General features: G+C 36.8%; 1 protein-coding gene and 1 pseudogene across 1 annotated transcript in view; one reads left to right on the top strand and one right to left on the bottom strand.

The window, feature by feature from the left end:
- Positions 1 to 16,595, top strand: part of LOC120328573 (uncharacterized) — a 46,160-nt gene that overhangs the window by 4,592 nt on the left and 24,973 nt on the right. The window contains exons 2-10 of the mRNA XM_039395101.2: positions 1,580 to 1,628; positions 11,203 to 11,298; positions 12,424 to 12,558; positions 12,923 to 13,084; positions 13,437 to 13,610; positions 14,311 to 14,388; positions 14,900 to 15,001; positions 16,109 to 16,162; positions 16,455 to 16,562. Coding sequence (XP_039251035.2) covers positions 1,580 to 1,628; positions 11,203 to 11,298; positions 12,424 to 12,558; positions 12,923 to 13,084; positions 13,437 to 13,610; positions 14,311 to 14,388; positions 14,900 to 15,001; positions 16,109 to 16,162; positions 16,455 to 16,562 — 958 coding nt within the window. The remainder of the gene's footprint in view (positions 1 to 1,579; positions 1,629 to 11,202; positions 11,299 to 12,423; positions 12,559 to 12,922; positions 13,085 to 13,436; positions 13,611 to 14,310; positions 14,389 to 14,899; positions 15,002 to 16,108; positions 16,163 to 16,454; positions 16,563 to 16,595) is intronic.
- LOC120328574 (piwi-like protein 1 pseudogene) lies at positions 3,928 to 9,631 on the bottom strand (annotated as a pseudogene).

Here is a 16,595-nt window from a genome sequence, read left to right as displayed (position 1 = left end):
TCGTATATGTTTACATTACTGAGGTTTTCCTTGTAGCTTTCCAACAAGCGTGCGGGAGGTTTCACACTTATCATAGAAATATTCACAAATGTGGTCAATTTCGAACTGTGAAATATTTCCAAACCATTGCCGATGCGTTTACGTTGCATAATTTCGCGACATTATCTCAGGCATTTTTTCAAATATTTAAATCCTTGAAAGCTACATTAGATTGGATGACGCGATTCATTATCACCTCCCACTGTGACAATGGCCGAATGTCATTTTTAGTGCAGTGAGCACAGAAGTAATATAACTAATGGGATTAAAATTTGGCAAATGCATAAATGAGTCGTAGTGTAAAAACTTGCCGTCTACACTGAAGCCCAATAGTCATATGCGGAAGAGACTATCGAAATGAAGACTGGGGTCCATAGAACTTCATATGTTCATCCTTTTTTTTACTGTTACCAAAAATTTGTATTACCAATACCTTTTATGACGTCATAAATGAGATTGTCCACAGTCGATTTTGTCGTACTGTGACTATTGGTAGAGTTACTTATTACTTGAGTCAGTTATGTTAAGCAAACAGTCTACTTTTTCTGATACATTCCCCGTCTTAGATTCTTGAACGCTCTTCGATCGTACACTTAGCGTCGCATATTCGTGTAACCGGCGTAGCTTGCTTGGAGTATAAACATTTTACCGGCATATCAGTCAAATAAATTGTGCGTAGAAAGCGGGAAGAATCGATTAAAGTTGCTTATAAGGGAAGCCTATTTGATGGAGCAGAGCCGATGTTTTATTAGTTGCAAAGGCTAAGCTCCTCGATCAAACTATTAAGGGGCTTAAATTTAAGTTATCCATCACGCCGTTTGGTTGCCGCAGTCTGACTTGTTATTGTGTCATCATATAGCCGAAACAGGGATCATATATATTGCGTCATAACAGAATAGTCCATACGACGAACAATTTGCTCACCGTGTGCTTTATTCAATTACAATTTTGTTCTCCTCTGCTGCAATCTTACTGCGCCTGTGTGGCCAACAGTCGTTTGTTTTGGACATGCTACTATTTTAAACTGACACAATTATACAACGTTGCAATATAAATTGGCCTATTTATTCATCGATTCTGTTGGCCAGTATATTTATCGTTTCAAAATTCCGTCGCTTCCAACTATTTGCATACACAACTGCTAAAGAAGTGAAGCCACCCCTAAATATTACATCCATCACTGGTCCAGAAAGGGGATTCAGGCAATGACAGTTGTAGGACAGATACATTGGTTCGGTTGCAACAAGGTTTAATCCTCTAAAATCTAAATCATTGCAAAATAGAATTGGCATATTCCCAATGTGTAATATACATACTTGTACATTTTTTGACGGTTAACAAAATCAAAGACAGTGCAATTACATACTATTCAATTTCCTTTTTAAAGCCTATTTTATTGACTTTTATTGGTTCAGGATATCCCGTTACTGACTGCTTTAAAAATAGGAATATTTTTCAGATCATTCGGTAAATTATTTTGCATAGTCAAACTCGTTTAAAAATTACTAAAGCATTCAAAACATTCATTGTTTTATTTCAGATTATTCATCGTAATTATCGGAATCATTTGCATACAAGAAGCCACTGCGGTGAGTGAACTACGTTTTCTCTTTCTTCAAACTAGGGCGTGATCGCCTGGCAACTTAGTCTTAATGAATGCTTTCCCGACCCTTGACCCCAGAAAACACTACCACAGTACTTCAGAAAAATTTGATGCCTATTGATTTGGCAATTTTACGCTTGGAGATGCTGCACATGTTTATAATTATAATCGTTTGATCTTTTTGATTCAAAATATCTAGCCACATCTCGTTAACAATACCGATAGCTAATTTTTAGATTAGTCTTCCGCAGTTTTTTCGGGTCTAATTATTGTTTACTGAAATAGTGTATAAACAGCAGCAAAAAGTTTGATTGTTATTGATCGGTCTTTGTTAACGTAAAAAAAGGTAATCGATGCTCTGGGAAACATTAACTGGACGAGCCTAACTTCCCAGCAAGATTGCTTGATTAAATGAAAAAACATATTTTTCTTTAAAATATTGCCAACTTTCAAACCAGTCTATGCAGTCTTGCTGCACACTATCACAAATGTATTTCTGTGACGTTTCGTCTGACTGACATAGACTTCCCCAGACAAGCAGTTTACAACAATGACAAGAAAAGAACCTCCTGTCAATTTTATTACCATAAATCGCGGGTGTCGCCAAATCCCAACCAATTCGCTCTATTCACACACGGCCTTGCAAGTTCAGAGCTGGCTAAACATCAATCTGCTAACTATTCGGTATCTATCATTAGATAGACGACTATAATAATGACTCGAGTTGATTTCATGTCCCCTATTTTTATTTGAACTGTAATCAAAGTAGTGTTAGAAGATAATTATTTGTTTTGGCTGGATCTCCAAAACCTAAAGACAAAGCAAAGATAGACGATGCCAACCGCACTACACGACTTTGCTTTTGAATCACACTTTCTGGATCGCGATCTGTAACTCCCATTAGTACCAAACAGTACAGATCAACTGTGATCTTCGAATGCCCATTAACCCATAATAGTGCCATAGAACAAGACATGATGAAAGATTTATCACTGTGAACGAATTTTTTTTTAAAAGAAATTTGAGAGAAATAGTGATGAGGCAATTAATAATTGCAGAATGAAAATAAAAAATGGAACTGTTTCCTCAAAAATAATAACAAAATATGATCAGATATAACATCCATGATAATGTAACGGTGACCGTACATTTGAACCCATGTGTATATCCGCGGGTTCAATCTATATGCGGGTGCTAAAACCCATGGGTTAGGGTTGGTATGGGTTCAAATATCCGTAAAACAAAAATTTCCATAGGTGCAATAGTATGCAGGTGCAATTGTCGTGGGTTCAAATGTACGTGGGTTCAAATGTAATGGAACCTAATGTAACATGATATGAGCAAGCACTCATGGGTGAAATGACAAAACGTAATAGGGAGAGACCATGTATAGAGGGTTTATTGCAGAGGTGGACAAGGTTTTTGGACCAGAGGCCAAAAATTTTGCCCACTGTGACTGGCGGTCCATATAAGTGTGACTTAAAAAGTTACATTTTATGAACAATATTTACAGTGTTGCAAAAATGAAGAACAATAGGCCTCCTACCAAAACAAAATTTAATCACGATCTCGACAAATTTCATGAGCTATTCTAAAAACATCAGAATTTGGTTTTAGTTTGGTGGTGGCTGCATCAGGCGAGCCAGATTGGATTGCCGTAATTTGTCCATGTCAGGTTTATAGTTACCCCATCATCAGTATACTTTTTAGGATATTTTTTGATGGATTCTCCATCGAAATTTGAGGTGGCAAAGACCATATTTTTATAAATGTTTGAAGAAGTTATATAAGTTGAAAATTCCCTTTGCAACTTTTTAACTATATTTGAAAAAAAGTACTGTATCAAAAATTATACAAGAAGCTACAGCAATAGTCACGAAGTCATAGTCAAGTTTATTTTTTTCCAAAGCTTTATGCATTCCCATTCTAGATATTCAAACTTAGGAAATCTCACCAATCTAACATATCTTTCTTATGCCGTAGTTGTCATTAACAAGCCCAATAAATTAAAAATACTCCCAATGGTACAAAAATTAGTAGTGACCCACAACCAAGGGTAGTACTGACTAGTATACCATTATTTGTACCAGTATATCACACAATTGCAGTAATTCAAAATAAAACGCTTAACTATTCTGGGAATCAAGTTCAGTAGTTCACACAAATGTATTTTCTACATAGCATCTCAGACACTGGATAATTATTTAAAGTTTTGTCTGCTCTCCTGATTCTATAATCAGTTTTATTTATTTTATTTTTATTAATTATTTTATCTTTTATGCTGACTATGGAGACGAAATAAACTTATACCTATAGATAAGTTACTTTTAAATACAACACACAAAATAAAAATTTGTGTAATTAACAAAAACTAGTATCAAGGTTCAAGAGCCATGAGACATAAACTAACCAGTTTCACAGAACAGTGAACTTTTCATGAATACAGGGTGTTAAAAAAGTTTTGCAAAATTAAAGTAAAATTTTTCGTCATGGCAACGTTAAAAGGTAACTGTTAAAAAGCGTCAGTCGTGAAATGTTCAAATGGCATTTCGCCGTAATTCAATACTGTTGAAAGGTGTCAGTCGTCAAATGTTTTAAGTAGCATTTCATCTTAACTTCTGTTAATTTTGCGTTTAACTTTTTAACACCCTGTATATCATACACATTATTCCACTGTCCTAATATGCCAATTACTAACATTAATTCCATTTATGATATTATGAGACAAATAAACATATGTACACACATACAAGTTACAGAAGTTTACTATAATACTACACGGTAAGGACATTCACTCCATGAACTGATAGAACAAGAAGTGATCTGTTACTATTCCATATGACAGTATGTAACTTGAAATATTATTATATTATATATTTATTCACCTTTGGCTAGTTGTGGGACAATTTCCAGTATCAAAAAACATTATCAGAGGACAGCCTCTTTAGGTCGCACATCAGACCTGAACAAGTGTCGGCTAGGAGTACAAATGGGGCAAAAATTAATAAATCACAAGCCTCTATGACGTTTACTGGTCTTGCACTGGCCCCCAGAAAACAATGATCAACCAATTAATATTATACTATTTTACTCCTTTTTATAATTTATACTTCTTTTTATAATTTAAGTTAATGTTGACTTTGTTTGCAAAATAAAAATCTCTCTCTATAGTCCAGTGCACCTTTGCCTGCACACCCTTGTCATGAAAAAAACTTAAAAGTTAGATGTTAGAACTATATCATATTCAAATCCTCAGCGTCATCATAATTTGGCCCATTGTAAAGAAAAGTTGCAACCCTGATTTAAAATGTCTTGTCTGGTACAAGTTTGTGAAAAACAATACTTGAGTGTGACTGCTCGATAACCAGTTTTGGTCCCTGCGGCTTCCCTTCACGAGTAATGTAAATATCATTTTTTCCTTTTTACTGGTTGGAAAAAATAAACTTGACTCGACTCGTATAATTTAAAGGCTAGTAAATTCTCCCTCGGGACGACCCCAATTTTTTTTAAATGATATGTTTTATAAATTCTAAATCACGAGCTTCCTTCATGTTACTTGAAAACCAGCTTTCAAAATCTTCCCTAGTGGGAATGGTTATAACAGTGAAAAACATAATAATGGAAAGAAATTGAAAAAAAAATGAAAGAAATGTTAATGTGAAACTTAGGTGGAATGCGCAAAACAAAAAAGTATTACCAGTATTTCAACTCAAGATCAGATATTAACAGTTCTGCTATTAAAGAACCTACCCACCTGCAATACTGCAACATAAAAGTAAATAAAATGCTGATCAAAACAACAAAGAAATTCCAGTTATTTACAATAAAAGTGTTAAAGTAAAGGCACCAGAAATATTGACTACAGCAACTTCAAAATTTGAGCGCTATTTATCGAACAAAATATGCTCTCATTTCTACCTACTTCATAAAAAAACAATCTAGAAAGTGTGCATAAAGCACATTTGTGTTTTATAATTTACATATTTATCCTTGGGTAAAAGGAAAGATGGTATGACAGATTATTCACATGCAAAACCACGACCTCTCGACCGTCCAGTTACCAGTCCATGTCGGGTATGGGATTAGTTAGCCAGTTATTTGTTTTCGGAAGCATGGACTTTAGGCCAATATGGTCTTAATCAAGCATTGTTTGATATAAATTTCATCTTTTGAGGCATAAGATTGCGAAAAATCAGAAATTCAGGCTGGGATGGGTGTGATAGAAAAAAAAATTACTTAACAGAAGTAAGTGGAAAATGACAAAAATAGCAAACTCTTGAAAAAAGCACACTCAAAAGTAAATACTATACAGAGGAATCATGTGTACGTTATAATCCAAAATAGGCCAAGAACTTTTAAAATACATAGAGAAATTGTAAAAGTTGAGTATGGTTCATGACATGTAGTGCCATCAGGTTAAACTCATATTTTACGCTTCTTTCTTTATTAAGAGAATTCGAATGTAATGTAATGTTAATTTAGCATACAAATGATCAGTATGAAGTTTTTCCTGAAACTGATACCTCTTCTATTAATGATGAATAGAGTATCTAGTTCACAGATAAAATAATCGGTCGCATAAATCTAGTGCTGGTTCCTTTCGAATGTTTTCTCCAACGAGATATGCTAATTTATGAGCATATTGGCAAGGTGCTGGTACTCTCACTGTCCCGGGCCAGTTGTAATACATGTGTGTAAGCTTGTACGTCAACCTCTGTAAGTGATCTGCCTTCAAAAATGTGTGGCCGTGTATCGCGATATAATGAGTAGGAGACACTGTGCCTTGTCGTACATGTTGTGATACAAGGTAGAAATCTGGCCAGTTTGGTCGAGTAGCTGTGTGGTCAATGACTGTACCAGGAGGCGGATTGATCAAATTTTTTCCTGTTTGTTTGAAGTAGCGTATGTTGATCCGTTTCGAAACTACGATAATAGTGAGTTTAGGAATATACTCTCCACCTGCCATTTTGTCAAACATTCTCAAAGAGTCTTGAAGTTGTTTTACCTCGTGTTCTGCCACCATTCCAAGCCTTCCGTCTCCGACACCGTCTCTGTAAATCACGATTCGTTCTGGTAACTTGTGATTCAGCTCATAGTATTTTGTCAAAGTGTCGCAAAAACTAGCTTTCAAACTGTCAATAATTTCTTGTTGTGGAAGTTGAATCACAGCTCGAGAGAACCATCTCGTCATCAATTTATTCATGCTTGCTACCAAAGCAGCAACTGATTTTCCTTTTCCCTCTCTTCCTTCATGAAAAACGTCAATTCCACAAATCATGAGTCCCTCTAGTGGTATAGACAGTGCCCAAAGTTCACCACCTAACTTGCAGTTAATTTGCAAAGCTATTTTCATGGTAACTGAACGAAATTTTCCCATTGATGGATCCCGGGGTAGTGTTTTGGATAGAATTACTTGCGAAGGCACAGGCATTTCCACACAACATAGACGTTTAACAGCGCTGTAGCGATCATCTCTAGATGTCGGAAAAATGCAGACCACAAGTTGCAGACTGGGATTCACTGCACCCGATATCGCATGCTTGAAAGCGTCGCTTCGATCATCTCTAAGCTCAATGTAACTCGGAGGTTGAATCTGCATTCCAATTTTTCTCGAAACTTCTTCAAATTTTCTTACAAAATCTTTAGCTTTTGTGGCATCTCTTGCAGTGAATACAATAATCCAATGTTTTATTGGAACGGATCTAAGCACAGGTGCCCGAGAGATATCCCTGAAAAAATCTACATCTTCATTACATTGAAAAACATGATTATTCCCAACAAGAACTTTTTCTGGAGGAAGTGTCCGTCCTTCCACTGACACAATACGATTTTCAAGCTCCAATCCCCATTTAAGAAGTTCTTGTCTGGCTTCTGGCGATCCATTCAACCTTTGTAAAAAATTTTCAATCTGTGAATTTCTCTCATTTGGTCCAAGTCTGGTGAAATTCCCAATCTCTTTCATTGCTGTGAAGTCACCAGCAAGCTTATCACTTAAACCTGTCAAAAAGCACAATTCCGGTACCAATGATATCACTCTGTCTTCTCCAGCCTCAACTCGCTTGCTACGCTGTGTTGCTTTTTTGGGTCGATTAATCAACATTGGTTGGTTTTTGTCCTGTATTTCGATCCTGTATTGTGCCTTGTAGTAATCGTAAAAAGAAATGGTTTCACCTTTTGAAGTCGTAAAAGTACTCATAGGATTCATACTCCAATCTATATCATCAACTCTGTAATTATTATTGTTATATCTTGTTAAAATGGTCGATCCAACAAGTTCTTTGATGCACTGACCGTGGAAATCTCCTCTATTGTTTTGATATATATCCTGCATAACTGTAAGAACTGTTTCATTTCGTAGAACTTTATGAGAAGTGTCGATATTCATCAACAAACCACCTTCCATTTCACGAATCGCAGTCACATACCCAGGCCATAAATGGAGTTTGTATTTTGGCACTGGTTGTGCATTGCTTGGATCGTAATAATTTCGTCCTACGGGACACATTTGTAGAATCTTCATACATCGATGGAGAACAACATTGTAAAATGGAATCAAAAGATGAGAAGCAGGATGCACCGCTCTTGTAATTGCTATTTTAAGTTGAATTTTCTCTCCATCTGTGATTCTTTCCGATTCCACAATCATTTCTGATTTGGGTAATTGGATAGGGAGATATAAAATAGATCCATCAAAAGCGCGAGTATTGCCAATTAATTCACGATGCTGGTTAAGAAGGCTGTATCTCATGTTTCTGTTGTCAATATTAGGATTGAAAGAAACATGATATTGGTAAACTGCTTCGTTTCTGCATTTTAGTCGAACGCAATTGATACCAATAGGAACTTTCATTCCTTGGGAACCAGAATATTCAATGACATCACGTTTCACCACCATGAGGTCTTCTGGTGACTGGGAAAGACTTGGTAACGGTTTCGAAGCCATCGTTTCTGGCATTGGTTTTCTTTGATGAAATTCCGATAGCGAGGTAGGGTGCCCTTCTTGTGCAGTTTTTGCAGATGTACCTGGAAGTTCTGAGCCTCTAGGTCGCAAAGTGACTCCTCTGCCTGATGTAGGGAATGCCTGTGCTTGTTTCAACATTTCCATAGACTTCTCATTTCCCACTGAGAGCACTGCTCCTCTTTTATCTCCAGAATCAATAACAACTTGGCTCGGAGCAGAAATGGGTTGTATTGTTTCATATGAAGTGTCCAAAGATTGAGGTTTTATGGCGGTCGGTAAAATAGGCTTTGTAGGTTGGAGCATTGTCCCTCTCCCTAGCATTAAAGCTGATCCTCTCCCGAATGTTAACCCTGGTTTACCCAGCAATCCACCTGTTTTAGACCCAAGTAATTGATGAAATTCTTCCACTTTTGTAGGTGATTTAACTTGTGTGGTAGTTCCAGATATTCCCGCTTTTATGAGACTGGTTTTATTATCCTCAATAGATTTGTGACCTATAATTTGTGGTTTTGTCGTTTCACTTATATCCATATCTTTCACATCTTTGGTCAGAGATGACAAAGAAATTGGTTTGGGTCCAGACAATTCAGGTACTTGCAAATCTTTAATCTTTGGCCGAACAGATTGTGCCTCCTCTACTCTCGGTTGTAAAATATTATCATTTGGATCACGAGTTGGTATCCCAACTTGTCCAGTCTCAACACTTTTGGCTAAGCCCATAGATGCGCCCGCACCTCTTCCCATCAAAGGTGGTTTTTCGATTCCTGAAAACAAGGACGCCCCTCTTGCAAATTGTGCTCCCCTGCCACGTCCGAGTAATAGACTTCGAAAATCAGTTGCAACTGGTTTTTTCTCCTCTTCTGGGATGCCAGGTTTTCCCTCTTCTTTTTGTGAAGCCAAGAATCCATATCCTCTGCCACCGCGTCCAAAACCATGATGTGCCATGGTCAAAGTTACCAGTCAATTATTAACTGCTTAAAAATGGTTATTAAATTACATACAAACCCAACAATTGGGATGATTACTGATAAAAAATAAAAGACATTGAATAGGAGGTTCACAGACCTTACGCCTCATGGACTCTCCCGACCACAGAACTGTTCAGTTATGAATTAGTTATATATTCGCCCATGAAGTTGTTTAATTATATTAATATGAAATTCACAAATATTTATTTATTTATTTATGATATGTATTCAATATACCATAAATTGGGGCTACGGTGCAACCCTAACTCTGTAATCGCCTAACTGCGGCTAAATGTCCTATAAATCTGCATGTATTTATAAATCAATATTTTTTACCAACTCTCAAGGCGAATGTAATTCAAAATAATACTTCAAACCATCTTACGATCAGAGGGTCACTGCTGCACTGGGACAAAACGGCCATGGGGGAAAAGTCTGTATAATGGCTAAGAAAAGGGATCACCGTACTAAGTGGTTACTTTGGCGACTAGGGTCAAGTTTTACGCACGTGTCTGCATGTGGCAAAACATAACTTTTTCTAGCTACAGAACTATAGATATAGCCTATTTGTTAGTATTAGAAATCCCACTAAAATCTTTTTTTCAACCTTCGACCCATATCTTTTTTTGGGGAATTTGGTGGTTCCATAGCTCTATTTTGTCACTTATACGATGTTTTATCCTTTTTCTCTTTCTACATTTATAAGTTTCACACTATCTGAACAATAACTGCTAAATTGTATAAAGCTGTTTGCCAATTTCACACTTTTCAAGATGAGCACAATTAGTCTCTAAGCCTGATAAATGTTGTTTGAATAAAAAAAATATTTTCCTAATTCTGTAATGGATTTGTTCAGTCATAATGAACTAATACTTCTGTACTTGGGCAGATAGACCTACCATAGATATATTACAGCGCCTGTTAGCCTAGGTCTCTAGCTAAATAGCTGTATTATAAGTTCGAAAGTTGCAGCCCATGTCTGCATGTCCAGATGTTACCGTAGTCAGTTAGTACAGGCGTCAGGGCGTGCAGCAGTGCGTGCCACCCAGTTCAGTAATTTAGAAAGTCAAACTCATCTCTGCATCTACGGTCATTACGATTTTTCCCTAATTCCTGAAATATACTTTCAATAACGTAAGGATATGCCTCGCTATTAAAAAAACACCAATCTACAGTTCTGACCGTCACATTCTGCCATTACAAAATTAACCCGTCTAAATTATGCTAACGTTAGGCGCTACGTCCCGATCACATGCCTTAGGTACCGTTACATAGCTTGATCTGTTTTTATAGAAAAATATGTGCAACAGCATGATTTCAAACTCTCAATATCTGATATTCATAATAAAATGTCTCTGAAACCAGAACCACGCTGCAAATTTTTGTCCTAGCAAGATCGGGCACGCTTATTGGTCTTGCTTTATTACGTCATATTCGTAATCCATTCAAAAATCAGATGAAAACAAACTTTTTAGTCTGGATAGTGCTGTGAATATTGCGCTACTCACCCCCATGTTGAATGCGCATGTATTTATTCTTAATTATAATCACATATTGCATATTATAGATTCCCGTTTTAGATGAACCTAATAATGGTAGCATATATTTCCAATTCGAAAATCTTTTTACAGAGAAAACGCAAAAGGAACATCAAGGGACCGTGTGCTGGACGTGACTGTAGGAACCTAGGACCATGTTCTTTCTGTGTTTCGGAGAAGGGAAATAGGGTAAATATCAGAAGTATTCATACTTAACTATTTCTAAATGTACCAACTTGAGCTGTTTAGCGTTAGACGATGTAAGATCAAGGTTGTGAGACGAGTTTTATAGCCGGCTACATTCAATCAAAGCTCCCGGCAACGGTTGGCTCTTTTCGTCACCATTGGCAGTTGCAATAAAATGATCATTCTATAAATGCTAAATGCTCGCCAATTGATTTATTTTGCACAGTTGTTGTTTTATAAAAACGATAATACTAGACAAAATTAGGAAGTCAACGAAAATAAGCTAACAATAAATGGCGTATTAAATGTTTGTTTTGTCTGTTTCTGACCGACCAGATTAAAGTGTTTTATTCCGATGCTCTTTGATCAAATATTTTAAAGACACTTGATTGATGGCGTGCTCTATTTACCATTTATGATTGTGTGAACATTCTTTGTTTAAAGACGTTTCACTCCAACGATGGAAGCTGAATGATGGAGTTACATTATAATAATTCACAGTTTGACTATGCATAAATATACATACCGGTATATGACTTAAAAAAAAAACTTTTTCTATTACGTATATTTATCTTATAGGATCGCAATGTTCATTATCATTTCGCTACGTCAAGCAATGTGTGCCACATGTTTGCATTTTTAAATCCAAAAATCACGATGCTAGTTGACTTGAAAAATATTAAAACTCAGATCGATAGAATATATGTTGTTGAATACCGGTATATCTTACTTTATTTAAACACTCCGCTAGCGCAATCTTAAATCGGATGCGATAATTGTCCGTATAATTGATAATACTGTATTTATTTATTCATAAAAATTATATTGAATTATAAATCAGCCCATATGAAATGAGAGATTTATAACTTTAATTCGGTTCAGGCAAAAATGATTTTCGGTGCAAAAACAAATATTTTTGACCTAGTAAAAATATGAGAACTTGCTGTAAAAAATATAGCATTGAATATATCTTAGGCCTACTTCGAACTTTCCACTAGCGGGTAGCTGATTGCTTTTCCTTGATAAAGTCATACGATACAGTATTAATATTAATTTTTTTTATTGTGAAGATTTATTTAATTTATTCGATACTTCAGTTATTTGAAAATATACGTTCGTTTTCGCCAGGGGTTTCCCGGGAGACAAGGAGATGTTGGAACAACCGGACCTCCAGGATTTCCAGGCCCAGAGGGTTTGTCAGGTCCGAAAGGAGAAAAGGGTTATCCTGGTAGAATTGGAGCGAGGGGACAGTCTGGAAGCAGGGTAAGCGAACAACGTAAATTCAGTACAACAGCGGTTCCCAACCGGGTTCTACAGAGCAGTTGGAGGGGGCGACAATGCTGGGCTCAAAATTGATTTTACTTTCTCTCATTACAAGAAAATCCCCCATTCTTTCTAGTTTCATTGATTCATAAGGTTATTTCACAGGGTGTTTTCACTTTGTTGAGCATAAATTGTTTGAAAATCAATCAACCATAACACTATAAAAGCCAATGATAAACAAAGGGCCATGAGTGCTAAAATCCTTTAGGGCCACGAGCCATAAATGGTTGAAAACGACTGCAGTACAATAAAAATATAGACTGCAGTAAATAAAGATGAAATGATTTCTATTTTCCTTACGCAGGGAGAAACCGGTGCACCGGGATATGCAGGAGTCAACGGATTGCCTGGACATCCTGGAGAACAAGGGCCGGTAGGACATCCGGGACTTGATGGGTGTAACGGAACGGAAGGAGATCTGGGTCCTCGTGGAGAAGCCGGACCACCTGGGCTACCAGGACCTGTGGTAAGTAAATTCAAAATCTCACCAATATGTGAATTCCCTTGATGAATGATTTACAATGATATTTTAAATCTTTGAATTATGTTAATTCAAGCACCTATGGGTGCTCTTTTATTGGCCACGAAGTGGACATGTACCGTAGATCGTTTTAGTATTATGCTGTTGCTAGTGTTGTTATTATAATTCTTTTACTTAGTCTTGTTGTTATGAAAAATCGCTATTCTCTTTAACTAATGGACCATTTGCTTTATAAAATTTATGGTGGTTGAGGAGTGATGTTGTCACTGGAAGCCTATTTATTACCTTTATTATTCAAGGATATATCGTTCCAAGGGTTACTATTTGATTTTGACAGGGTCGGGACGGCGCTCCTGGCGAAAAAGGTGAACCTGCATATGTCGATGACGCTTCTATGATCAAAGGAGCCTCGGGAGAAGACGGCCCTTTTGGCCCAGAAGGAAGGCCTGGCATTCAGGGCCCAGTTGGACAAATGGGCCCCATGGGATACGACGGTCCGCCCGGACCCCCTGTAAGTAACACTTTGGGTTAGTTTACTTACTTACTGATGCGCTGATCAAAGGTTCAATAAAATTAAACATTTGATATTATTTGACTTTCACTGAATTATTGTACAATTTGAATATTCGCTTGATGGAGATTTTTATGCAATTTTGCCTCAAAGTGTTTTGAGGTGGAAGATTTAATATGAAATGCATAAAAAATGGCGATTTGGAAAGCCTTGTCGTTTGTTTATATACGCGAAGCTGTGGAATAAATAGTTTAATTTTAATAAATTAATTAACATTGATTTTGACGAATTAAATGATATTATAAGCTATTCTTTTCTCTGTAGCACCTGATAGACAATCTCTTTTTTATACAGAATGGGGCAAAAAATGTCGAATTCAATTAAATAATCAATTCACAAAGAATTTATATTGTAGGAGGTCTTTTGCATGACCCTTCATAAAGTCTAATATTTTTGCATTTGTCATGCAGCCGTCAATTGAATTCTATATATAAAAAATATATTGTGTTAGCCCTCACAGATGTGTTGAATGAAGTAAACATACTTGAACAACTACGCAATTACGCAATTACTGATTAAATAAAAACTGGTTAAGTTATATTGAGAACTGAGTTCATAACAAAATTGAAATGGTAAACTGACTTTATGGACACGTTGTATATTTGTTGTTCGAGTGTTCAGAATTTTTTTTTAACTTTAGGGCCCTCCTGGTCGAAAAGGACAAAAGGGAGACGAAGGGAATGAAGGGATCGGTTATCAAGGAGAAAAAGGAGAAAAGGTATCAATGCCATGTTTATAAAAAACTAAAATTTGAGTAGCCACCCAACGTTTGGAAAAATGCGCTTGCGCTGAGTCGATTTGATAACCTGTCAATAGAATTGGGATATATTTGTACTAGGATTAGGATCTATCTCGGAGAGAGCGATGCGGATAAGAAAGCGCTTGATTATGTGGCGAACCACAACGTCTCGTCTGGTTATCAGTCCATGTCGGGTATGGGGTTAGTTAGCCAGGTATTTGTTCCAGATGCATATATTCTTGAATTGACTTAATTTTTTTTCAATTAATTATGGAAATTGAATGTTTTATATATAAGTGTAATTGTTTTGTTGGTTTACGTTAGAAGCAGCGACGATTGTTATAGTATGAATTCATAATTTTTACCTCAAACTATTAGTTAATGAAATTTAGATGACGCTTGAGGCAGCTATTTCTCGTTCCGTGTTTCAGTTTAATTCAGTGCTATAAAATACTCCAATTTCATGAACTTAATCAATTATTTCGTTCAGGGATCCATTGGTACCGCCGGAGGACGACCTGATTTTCTTGAACGAAATCCACCTGGCTTCACACAACCTCTCAAAGGACTTCCTGGTAGAAACGGAAGTAAGGTAGGTGGAGGTCATTGTAATTAACAAGACTGGGAAATTTATAAACCAGAAATTCGCGCAAGCCTTTTTAAGCGAAGCGCTAATAATCAGTGTTGGGGAAGTCCGAGTATTTGACGCCACTCGAATTAGACTGGACTCAGCATTCATCGAAGGCGCGGAACGACTCGAATAGGACTTAATTCAGTGATTGACTCGAATTTGAACTCAGCTCGAAATTAGGATAACTCTGACGCAAATCGACTGGCGGCTCTTGGTTTAATTAGAAACCTATACCAAATATTGCTCTCAATTTGGTACTCCTGTAGTGTGTGTACCAGGTTATGGTTGGGCCGTGATTTTATTCTGATTTTCCGTATTTTAGTTCTATTGTGAGTTCGGTTATTGTTTGTGTTAACCAAGTGAATATACCCCCTGCCCATAGGTTTCAGTCCCTTTACACAACTTGATGTAAAGTAGTCGAAAATTACTCATACTTCTGTAGCGCCACTATTTTTAAGTAATAGCTGATGACTTCATAGTTGATTTCATGATGAAATTTGTGTCGAGTTGAGTTGTCTGTCTTGACCCAACAGCGCCATATAGTGTCAATGTTGGAATGCCCGAGTATTTGACGTCACTTGTGTTAGAGCAGAGTCCGCATTTATCGAAGACGCGGAACGACTCGAATCAAACTTAATTCAGTGAATGAATCGACCAGAGACTTGGGTAACTCTGACTCAAATTGATTCGCGGTTCAATTAGGAACCCTTACCAAACATTTCTATTTATTTTAAAAGATAGCTCCTTCGGGAGCCCACCTTGCCCCCCAGTTTGATTTCAAAATGAAATTCGTGTTGTATTTATTTGTCTGTCTTGACCCAACAGCGTCATATAGTGGAAGACTTTTTTAACAAATATCCCCCGGCCAATTGTTCGATCAGTCGTCGTAATGTTTTTTTACATGCCGAAAGTACACATTGTACAAACATAATTAAGAAAGATGAAAAATGCATTTCAGTGTGAAGGAAGATGCTAAAAACCAGTGATAATTATCGGGCAGCGTCATCTATGAGGGAGTGAGTCTAACATTAAGTCATACTGAGGAATAAATTTGTTACATATTTTCAGGGTTACAAAGGAGAAAAGGGAGACATTGGATTCCCAGGATTTGTTGGACCACCGGTAAGTTATTACGATTTTGATATTGAACACGAATGGTACCTAAGGGTTGTTTCGCTAAATAGTTTGTTGTTGTTGAAAGCAAAATAGGAATTTCTCATTAAAAAACGAAACCCTTCATTATTTATAGATTGTGATGTCTTCTAGTAATGCTTGCATACTTATGCTACCGTTACCTCTTTCGATTGTACACATTTGACACTCTCCGTTTTTATTTTGCTTTTAAAATTCAGTGAACTAAATTATTCAGTATCATCGTAAGGCTTAATTTTAATGTCACTATATTATATATCAGGGCTTCGATGGCATGCAGGGTGAAACAGGAGAGAAAGGTGTTCGGGGGCCCGCAGGGCCTCGTGGACCTTCTGGCGTGCCCGGAGTAAATGGCTTCAATGGAAGAAAGGTAAAATATTAAATAATGTTTGATTATAACCGC

The sequence above is a fragment of the Styela clava genome, chromosome 7, assembly GCF_964204865.1.
Source record: "Styela clava chromosome 7, kaStyClav1.hap1.2, whole genome shotgun sequence".
NCBI lineage: Eukaryota > Metazoa > Chordata > Ascidiacea > Stolidobranchia > Styelidae > Styela > Styela clava.
Note: the sequence above shows the minus strand (reverse complement) of the source record. Positions and strands in the feature narration are given on the sequence as shown.